The sequence below is a fragment of the Merops nubicus genome, unplaced genomic scaffold (genome assembly GCF_000691845.1).
Source record: "Merops nubicus isolate BGI_N331 unplaced genomic scaffold, ASM69184v1 scaffold23476, whole genome shotgun sequence".
NCBI classification, from domain to species: domain Eukaryota; kingdom Metazoa; phylum Chordata; class Aves; order Coraciiformes; family Meropidae; genus Merops; species Merops nubicus.
Genome location: NW_008615914.1, coordinates 14,081 through 24,827, shown reverse-complemented (window position 1 = coordinate 24,827; position 10,747 = coordinate 14,081). Strand labels below are relative to the sequence as shown.

The 10,747-nt window shown below is 39.3% G+C and overlaps 1 protein-coding gene across 3 annotated transcripts in view; it reads left to right on the top strand.

Annotated features, from left to right (window-relative positions):
• Positions 1-1,378: 1,378 nt before the first annotated feature.
• The window catches only part of VDAC3 (voltage-dependent anion channel 3), a 10,821-nt gene continuing 1,452 nt past the window's right edge, over positions 1,379-10,747 (top strand). Inside the window, exons 1-7 of one of the 3 annotated variants that reach the window (XM_008942695.1) lie at positions 1,381-1,447; positions 2,475-2,524; positions 4,237-4,239; positions 6,309-6,461; positions 7,594-7,646; positions 9,040-9,267; positions 10,118-10,268. In XM_008942695.1, the coding sequence (XP_008940943.1) occupies positions 1,381-1,447; positions 2,475-2,524; positions 4,237-4,239; positions 6,309-6,461; positions 7,594-7,646; positions 9,040-9,267; positions 10,118-10,268 (705 nt within the window). Of the gene's footprint in view, positions 1,448-2,474; positions 2,525-3,540; positions 3,544-4,236; positions 4,240-6,308; positions 6,462-7,593; positions 7,647-9,039; positions 9,268-10,117; positions 10,269-10,747 lie in introns of all 3 variants that reach the window. The other 2 variants (XM_008942694.1, XM_008942696.1) reach the window with 2 other exon arrangements.

Below are 10,747 nucleotides of genomic sequence, written 5' to 3'. Positions count from 1 at the left end.
CCGGAGGGTGCGGGGTGGCTTCGCCGGCAGCCTCGCCGCGTACCCGTTAGTAAAAATGAAGTTGGCTTCTCAAAGTGTAGTTCTTCTCGTTTTTCTTTCTTGTCCGTGGTTCTTTTGTTCTGTTTTTTTCCTGCAGTTATTCCATAGATGGGTTTGGGTGATCTTATGTTTTATGTCCTCACTGAGATTTCCAATTTGGTGTTAGTTTTTTGCAGTTTATGTACAGACATTGGCTTACTGTGTGCCATATCAGAAGATGGCGACATTAAGCATCAGTTGCGCCCAGCCGTTTATTCCTTGATAGATTTTTTTTTTCCCCCGTGGCTGTTGTACTTATTTTGTTGTTGTGGGAAGGTTTGTTGTTTTTGTGGGAAGGCACAAGGTTAAGAAGGCTTGCTTTTTTTTTTTTTTTTAGTATTGTGGCCTACTTCTAGATCTCTGGTTTAATATTTCTTGTCATGCTTTCTATTGCGCTTGTCAGCTGTTGCCGTCACATCTGGTTGATGCAGACTGATTCAAATTTTGTATTAATAAATAGTTGTTGAACTCAGTACCTCTAAACTTGCAAGTAGCTCTGCTTATTATTAGCAAAGACTTTATGTGTTTCAGCATGCGTTAACATGATTTTTTTTTAAGAATGCTGTTTAAATGCTCACATAATACTTAACATATACTATAAAACATGTAGAATACAGAAAATATAGCTGTATAGTGTAAAGAGGGGAAACATGGAGAGTGAACAGGCTAACAATATTCAGGATGACTCAGTAGTCTGATGAAAGTGGCATGCAAACAGAACAGGATGTCAGCCAAAAGGGTGAGACTTACTACTTCAAGGTTACTATTCAAAGGGCAAGATTTACTGGTGGCTACTGGACAGCGTACAGAGATCTCTTTTTATATTTTACAAACCTTTGAAAAAAACTTTCTAAGAAGTCACAAGTGCACGTGGAAGTAAGATTTCTTTTTCTTTGGAATTGTTCAGTGCTGATGTGGCTTTGCCACTGGGTTCCCTTCCAGAAAGGGTTCTGTCTGCGAGAGCAGGGTTTGCTCAACAGCGATAAGGCTCCTATGAGCTCTTTTTGCAGTGTAAGATTGCAAGGCCTATGTATGTAGTTGAATGCAATACTCTTCCTGGACTTTAGTGATTCCAAATAACAGACTGGCTTCCATAACTTCCTTGAATTAAGTTTGTCTCTGACAAATAAAGCATGATGCAAGGATGACTTTCATGAATGTTCTTCAAAGGTCTTGCAGTTCTGTATTGGTGAAGTATGCAGTTTGTACAAGTTACAGGCATACATAAATACTTTGGGTATAGTTTAGATTTTATGCTGTTAAACCTAAGATTTTAACACCTTCCAACATGTTTCAGATCCAATGGCTGTCCCACCATCATACAGTGACTTGGGAAAGTCTGCTAGGGATGTCTTCAACAAGGGATATGGTAAGTAATGTGACTGTGGTTTGGTAACTTTTACTTTTTTTTTGTAGGCATCTTGAAAATCACAGTAAAAACATTACTAATACAGAGGCCCTCTAAACACCTTGTGGTAGGAATTCAGCAGAGACCTGGAGCATCTAGCCATTAGCCATTAGAGGGGAAAGTAACAAGTCTGAGCTTAGGATGCACTCTAGAACAGACTCTGAAGAATGCTGCATCTTTCACTTTCTACTTTTCTATTTAGAGGTGCTAAATCAAACTCGTGTAGATTGCCATAGGTGACCATATGTGGCAACAAACAGGTTCCTGAGGTAGAGTGATCTTTATGTCAATCAGAATAGCCTAATGTCCTAGCTGGAGTGGAAATAATTTCACAATATTTGGATTCCTTTTCAAAACAATTAAATGGAGAAAGTCTGCTATTAGTCCCTTTCCTAGAAGCAGTACTAGAAGTGCTGCTGGTTTTTTTATCTGGGTTTGTGGGTCTGTAATAAAGACTGCATTCGTATCTCAAATCCATATGCTACATAAAATTAAAAAGCATTCTGGTCTGGTCTATACCACCCTAGAGTTCAGGGTTTACTAAAATTCAACTTAAGTTCCGTGCTTTAGTGTCAGTTGTCTCAGGCTTTTCTGCTCTGTGCAAGGGTCAGGTATTTCTGTAGATTCATAGCAGATTAGAAAGAACACAAAGAAAGCAGTAGTATCTGTGTATACAGCACTGACTGAAGTAAATTGAAACGTATTTTTCTCAGAGAAAAATTCCTGCCCTGCAAACAGAAATATAGAAGTAAATTGAGTAAATCTGAAGAAATGGTTAACTGTATTGATTGGTCCCTGACTGCAGGTAGCTACAGAAGGTGGAGATACTTGATGATAGGTGACTGTTATGACTATAAATTATGGGGCTACCCACTTTGAATTGTCAAAATTCCATCAGTCGTTCCTCAGGTCAGTGACTACATGCTATACTTTGGTGTGGTGGAAATAAGACTCGCTTATATGACGCTGTGTACTCTTCTATCTTCAGGATTTGGAATGATCAAGTTAGAGTTGAAGACCAAGTCTTCCAGTGGGGTGGTAAGTATATGGGGCTTTCAACATCACCAGCATTGCAATGGAAGGACAAATTCCTGAACTGGTTGGTGGTAATAACTTGCTAGCAGGTGTTCTTCTCTCTTTCAGTTCTCATTTTAAAACCTGTGGCTGACTGAAGTATTTCTGTAATGGTATGGAACTGGTGTAGCAGTACATAAGAGTTTCTTCACCCTAAATAGCTCTTATTTCTGCTTATGAATGCAGCTGAGTTTCTCTGCTGTTGTTTTTTATTGGCTTTTTGAGTCCAGACTGACTTCTTATCCAGAAGGTCAAGGGACACATAAGAGCCACAGTCTAACTTTTGGTTTCGCTCATCTCCACCATACTTACAATGCAAGACTTAATTAAAACTAAATAGCCCTTCTGCAGTACCTTTTATGTTGAATTTGAGAGCATTTTATAGACCTTAATTAAGCTTCAGCACTTCAGATGTCTAGAAAATACTATGGTCCCCGCTTTAATGTGGAGACATGGAGCTTCCTCATGATTTCACAGGAGAGCTGGCAAAACCAGGAATGGATTTCTTAATTTTCGTCTTTAACCACAGGCATATATATTTCACAAGATGAACTTATTCTTATACTGAGTCTCAGTTCTGTGTGTGCTATCACTTGATGCTGTTCTGGTTAAGCTGTGCTACTTTTCAGCCTACTTCATAACCTTATTTGCCTTAGTTCCCTCCTCTTGCATTTTGATCGTGAAAATGGTGTAAGTCTGTCTGCTGTATTCTGTCTCAACTGAGCTTTTGAAGTATTACATGTGTTGAGCACCAGGAACATGTAGGCACGAGGAACTGTGTGGTCTCTAGAGTGCTGTCAGTAACTGGCATCTCATGATACACATAATTTGCCTGGCTGGAAGTTTCGATTCTCAAATAAGTTTATCACTTAAGATTAATTATGGTGTCTTCTGAACATGATGCAACATGAACAGCTGTATTAAATTCTAAAATGGGCTTTTCCTTTTCCATGCAACTTTTGTGTCGGATGTTTATTCAGCTGGTAAGTATAGTGACTGTTTTGGTGCATGTTGCCTCCATTTTTTTGTCTAGTTTTCTGTGGTGCATATTGTTGTTCATAAACTGCTCCATTGGTTTGAGTCACGTTATCATCCACGTCATGAGGTTTGACTGTGTCCATAGCTCTTAGTCTGCTGTATGATCCATGTATGGAAACACATTTGCAACCTTTGTCCAACAGTCCACAATAAGACTGTAAACACAGCAGGAAAGAAAATTACATAGGTACGGTATTTATAGAGTTGTCTGTTTGTTACTACAGGTTTTGTGCTTGTTAGTGTCTCTAATGAGTACTCTCCTGCAACACAGTGGGGTTTCAGGGATGGAGATGATGTTAGGAACAAAGCAGGAGAGCTAATTTGTACTTTGGTACTAATAATGCCTCTGATACAATACAGGAATGTTTTGGGTTTGTTTTCTGTACACTCAGAAAATAATGGTAGTGTCTGTTGGTTACAATTGTTTCATAGATTGCAAGTGGTTTGGCCTAGGAAGTGCATGGCGTTCCTGAAGAGGCCAGCCGCCATAAACTAGAAGGCCAATAAGAAGCTGAGCTTGATGGCTGATTCAGAGCAGGGTGTGACGTGGAGCCAGAATGAGTTTGATTTTCAGCTACAAAAGAGTTTGATTTTCATGCTTCTACATGAGAAGGTTTGAAGGGACTGCTCTAGTTCAGATGGTTAAAGACTGATGGTAGCAGATGCTGACTGTGTGCCTTCTGCTTCCAGAAACAGATGCAGTTCTGACACCTGGCAATTTTTTTGTTTCTTGATCATATGACAGTGCAGCGGTTTATTGCTCTGTCTGTAAGAAAATGATTTTACAATCTTTACTCTTCTTGGTCTGAGAAATCAAGCCTTTTTAATTGGTTACCTGCCCTAAAATCAAAAGAAAGTTATTTCTGACTTCTGATGCAGGTTTGAGATGTCTTTACACTGAATGTGTGGAAATAACATTGGAGCAGTGTGTATCAATTATGTCTTACAGTATAGTCTGATGCATCTTGACTTGTGTCATGTATTCTTATTAGCTGGCTAGATATGTTCTAGAACTGCTGTGCTGTTGTAGGAGTGCATTAACTCAAGTAAGTGTATAGGGGTTTGTGTTTTGGTGGTTTTTTAACTCACTGTACTTCCCTGGCACTTCAAAACCTTTTCAAGACAGTCTTTGTACACTCTGCAAAGTACAGAATTGTGAAAGTAATGTATGGAGCATACAGCAGTGCGACAGATCTGGTAGTCAGGGTTCCAAAGCTTGGATGTGTTGGCAATGGATACTGCCATCTGTTAAGCACCGTATCTTTCAATAATTAAATTTCAAAAGAGGTGTAACTTGGAAATGTAATGGCAGATTAATTATCTTTCTTCAATGAAAATATTTGAGAGGCGAGGACAACAAATGAGATCAGTTCTCAGATGCTTCTTAAATCTAGCTCATACGCCTTGAGCTTACTACTGCAAAAATGTGTCTACTCGTTGCTTTATATTATGTTATGCAAGGAGCACTGAGTAAGTTATCTCTGAGTTATTTCAGGAAGAGAGGTGTTTCTTGACACTTCAAGAACCCTAAATAACAGGAAGCTCTGATGTGTTGGGAACTAGCCAAACAGCATAGGACAAAATGTTACAAAATACCTATTATTAAAAATTCACAGTTGTTGGTTCAGTTACACTAGTCAGTGAAAGACCAGCCTGATGGGAGACATGTCAAGGTGCCACTGGGGACAGGTTATTTTCTGATATTGTGAAGGGGAAAAGGCCTACAATTTTAAGGTGTCTTACAAAGCAGGATGGGCTAGCCTCTAAAGTGTAGTTGCTGGCTGAGGTAATGGCAGAGAAGTCAGGCTGAGAGAGAAGGTACTAAAATCATCAGTGGGGTCCATGAAGAGTCTAAGCGACAACAGTTAGAAGGAACAGCAAAGTTAGGGTGCAATAGTTTGTGTGAAAAGCATCAATGACCATTCTCCAAAAGACATTTTCACTGCTGAGAGGTAGAAAAAGAAAAAAGAATAAAAGGGGAGAAGCGCATGAAGTGTTCAGAGAAATCAGAGAAAAATCATAATCTGGGGTTTTTTTAGCTATTCATCTAGTAATGTAAGATGGATGTAGGATCGCTTAAGGGAGACTGGATTTCCAGGAGTATCACGGGTGCTATTTCATGCACAATTGGGACACTACTGGTAAGATGACAAAGAGAATTAGAGGAGATTGTGAGGAAAAATTGCAAGCAGCTTTGTATCCCAAGTGAGTATCTTTTTGTGTCTGTGTATGGATCTGTGTGGAAGGTACAGAGCAAGCTGTGGAATGTTCCACTTTGGAGGAAAAAAAAAAAAAAAAAAAGTGGAAAAAGTTGCATTTCTTTTGATCCAGGGGAGTTTGGTGGATAAGTTAGGAAAAAGGTGTGGTAAAAATTATAAAGGGTGAGCAGGTAATCAAGTCACGATGCAGTCATAAGTAAGTGAAGATGCTGGGTCTTTGTGTAATAGGTTTTTTTTTTTCCAAACTAAGCAAGTTCCAGGGCTCTGTTAGCACATTTCAATGAAAGCAATATCAGAACAGAGATGCCAAAAGGAGTAGCATTTGGTGATGCAGAAATAATTATTTTTGGTGTGGATGGCAAAAAGGAAGATGATGATTTTGAGGGTTCTGTCAAAAGGCCCAAGGCCAGCGAGTATGCTGTCACTTGACAAGTGGGAAAACAATGTAATAAAATACTGAAGTGCTGAAACGCATATTATGCTTTTGGCAGGAATTCACTGCAAGTGGTTCTTCCAACACAGACACAGGCAAGGCTTCAGGCAGTCTAGAGACCAAATACAAGATCAAAGACTATGGACTTACTTTCACCCAGAAGTGGAACACAGACAACACGTTGGGAACAGAAGTTTCCATGGAGGACCAGGTAAGAGGAAGCAAGATGCTGTGAAAAACGTTTCTGCAAGTGGTATGAGAAAGTATTGAGTTGAGCAGAAAACAGTTTTGTGCAAGTTTCACTTTTCAATATCTGGAGTACTAAAAAGAAATAATTTACGTGTATTTGCATAATGTGTAGACACAGAGAGAGCATAATGAATTTTGGGGGTGGGGGTGTAAGCATTCCCACAGCAGTCTGCTGCTAGCTACATCATGATCAGAAGGTACAGAGTTACTGCAATTACAGGCATGTGAAATTAGCTAGTTGGTTGAATTAGTACCACTATTATCTACTCTAAATAGTTGTTTTTGTTTAAAGATGCACTCTAGCTATGTAGAACTGTCACTGCTGCAGTCATGCAGGGAAAACAAAAGAAGGGTCTCGTAGTTTTAAAAGCTGTAATACATTAGGACTTAAGTTTGGCTGCCTTGAGATTGAATATATTTTGTAAGGTTGAAGAGAAAGAGTAATGTTTGCAGCTTAGAACTGCTTACACAAAGGGTTACTAGCATACAGCACTCTCAAAACACACAATTTTCTTTCAGAGTAATAGCTGTGTGCTTTTCACTTAATGCCTGAAGAGTAATGTAATGGTGCCAAAGGTAGTAAAGGTTCTGTTGGTGCCCTCTAGTCATGTATGGCCATCAGTTCTTGTAGTTGTGGTTTTGCAGTTTTACCTGTGCTTTAAAATAAAATATGCTGTCCAGCTCAATGCAAGAGTGGTAAAGCTGAGGCAGGTACATGGCTTAGCCTATGAAGTAGTACCATGTCTTAAAAGTTAACACCTGTAGATTCTGGGAGAGATTCCTCAGCTACTAAAAGCACAACAGAACAGTTTTCTTTAACGTTGTTTCTCGGTTTTATTGTCAACACTAGAATTGAAATCTTTCTGTAATAACGTAGCTATGAAGCATGCACTGTTATATGGCCTCATTGTGGGAAGAAAAAGTCAAAAAAATTTTAATCATTTGTCCTACAGCATCTTCAGATTTTGTTGTAAAATGTGGAAGACATTATGGTTGTGTTTTATCCTCTCTTTAGAGAAGGAGTAGAGCTATGGTAGTGGAAAGTAACCATGTTCCAGCTAAGTTCTGACCAAGACGGCTGTTTTTCTTTGCAGCTGGCTGAAGGATTGAAGGTGGCTCTTGACACTACATTTGTTCCAAACACAGGGTAAATATTTCCTGCTACTTTTATCTAAGAAGTGCTGGAATTTCCCATAGGTTTTAATTAGAATTGCTTATTCTGGTCATTGTGAAAATGGTCAAAATATACTGTAGAATATTCTGCAGGTACTATAGTCATTTTGGAGGCAATGGATAATACTGGGCTCAGAAGGTATGCTAAAAATGATTCTTCAGCTTGTCGGCCATTGGCAAATTTACTACTTTGCAGTAGATATTAATATTTTTGTAACTGTCCCCTTAAACAGCTGCATCTCATATGGACCACTTAACTTGTACCATCTTTGTCATAGTGTTGACAGTCCTACTGCTGTAAATTTGGTGCTGTAAGAACACAAAACAAAGATTTATTCCCCCCCCCCGATGCTTTTGGGAAGATGTCTATGCAGAACTGAATGAAGATGCAGAACCACATAGGTATTATGCTAGGCAGTGGAACAGCACTTTTTTTTTTTCTTTCTCAATTACCATCTATATCTATTTGTTTTTGTAGGCAGCAGAGCACATTAGGGGCGTTTATGTCTCAATAATCCACAAATTTTGAGAATGCCTTGTAAATAATTACTGATTTTTATTTAATGTTGAGGAGAGCCTATTGGAAAAAAACAGAGTTTGATGTATTGCTTGGATTTGAAGAACTAGAACCTAAATCAAAAGTTAGACCCCAGGCCTAGGTTATGAGTGACAGGCAGCACAGTGTTCTGCTCTGCCTTCAGGGGAGAGAAAGGAGGTTGGGGAAAGGATTGAGGGGGTAATAAAATTTTATCTCAGTTTCATTAAGTTTGAACTTATAGCAAAATGACCACAAAGATGATTTGGAGAGAGAGAAAGAGCCTTCTCCAGAGGGCTAGAAAAAGGCTAAGTGGATGATGTCTGGAGGATGAGGAAATTAATTTTTGATAAAGGAGACTAGTATCCAGCAGCAGAGAAGGAAGGAATGCAAGCAGTGCACATGGAAGAACAGTGGAGAGAACCAAGCAGACAAAAAGTCATTGAAGGACAGCTGTTGGTGTGGGATGTCATGGATGCTTCTCAAAGGAACTGATGATGCCATAATGCATTGCATTCACTTGTGGAGAACAAGGTTTGAAGCTGATGGGTTTTAAAGCATTTAGCTGAAATGCTTTTGACATTTTTGTCTGAGCATTTTAAGGAGTTTGATTTGGTGGAAGAAAAGGTGGCACCAAGTAACTATACATATTATCAATACTGCCCTTAGCCCATGCCTTCCTCAGCAGCTGTTAATCCTAAATTTTGAGTAGGCATTACAGTCATTTAATTAACGGGCCTTAAGGACCATACATATTTAAGTAAACCTACATATAATACATACTTGTATACTACCAGGGATAAAATGCTAAATAAAATGTTTCTCTCTGCAGGAAGAAGAGTGGCAAGTTGAAGACCTCCTACAAAAGAGAATATGTAAATCTAGGCTGCAATATAGACATTGATCTCTCTGGACCAACCATCTATGGCTGGGCAGTGTTGGGCTATGAAGGCTGGCTTGCTGGCTACCAGATGGCTTTCGATACAGCCAAGTCTAAGCTTTCACAAAATAACTTTGCCTTGGGATATAAGGCAGGAGACTTTCAGCTGCACACTAATGTGTAAGTATTATCTGAGCCTAGAAAAACATTATCAGAGGAGCCAAGCTAGCTAATAGTGAGCATTAATGGAGGTAGGTGAAGGGTAGGTGGATGGAAGGGGATGACGATTCATTTCAAAATAATTTATATTCAGTGTTTTCATCTTCATTACAACTAAAGCAAGGGCAACTTTCCAACTCTTGCCTGTAGTTTGAGACCTTGTTTCAGGGTGATTTGGTGTTTTGTGTATATATAAGATAGTGTTGTAAGTGCACTTTATAATGTTAATTTGGAATTAAAATCTGTAGAACTTTAACTTCTTTTGGTGCTAAATAACAAAGCCTTCAATTAAGCCACTGTAGCTTCTGGCTCAGAAATGCCCAAGGTGGAGGAGAGGGATGTGTGTTGCATTGTGCTTGAGTGTTTTCTGCTGTCATTGCAGTATAGCTCTAGTCTTAGCATTCAAATGCTCTGAGTCTTTGAAGATAGTGTATTTAAGCAACTGCAATGCAATAACATTTTTTTAGTCTCCTTATTCCCATAACTGACTTGAGTCTCCTCCTGGATTTGTCTCTTTATGCATTATTGCAGGCTTGCTCTAAGACAAGCAAGCAAGTTATCAGTAGGTCTCAGCTGTTGGGAAGTCTCATTCCATTCTGCAAGCAAAACACCTGTTTTGGGTAAAAAAAAATGAGAGCAGGAGTCTGCCAGCTCCAGCTAGAAAGTAGATAAGCATGGGTCCAGGGAAGTATTGGAGCTCTTGATTCATTTTAAGAGATAATGATCAATGATTGTGGGGAAGGGTTAATCTAAAGAGTTACTACTTACTAAACGAGGCTGGGCTTGACACACTTGCATCTGTTACAAACAGGAATGATGGCACAGAGTTTGGTGGGTCTATTTATCAGAAGGTTAATAACAAAGTTGAGACATCGGTCAATCTTGCATGGACTGCTGGCAGTAACAACACACGTTTTGGTATTGCTGCTAAGTACCAACTGGATGAGAAGGCTTCCATCGTGGTAAGCATTTTGTTACAGGAATGAGTACTTCAAACTCCCTTACTGCAAATTTGTGGTACAAAGAAGGTGCTTTAAGTAGTTACTGAGAAAGTATGGTAGATGGCAAACTGTGGCTTCTATTGCGGTTCAGATTTAAATTGGGACCTTACAGGTCATATGTGTGAAAACAATGGAAAAGAGTCTCAAGAACCATTTTGTCCATGGTGAAATAGCTGCTAGTCTGACTAGCTTGCTTGGGACCTTACACACAATGTGTTTTCAAAAGGTAATGACAGGATGCAGTGTCCTCTTAATTCCCTCTTGTCTATGCATAATATAAAAATGTACCATAGTAAAATGATGGAAGTCCAGATGAGCTTACAGCCTTCTCCTAACAATCAGTTAACTCTTGAAAGTCAGCTAAGGTCTCAAGACAAGTGCTGTTACTGACAGTTGCAAATTTTTGCAGTAATGTTAGGGGAGGGGGGGGGGGGGGGGGG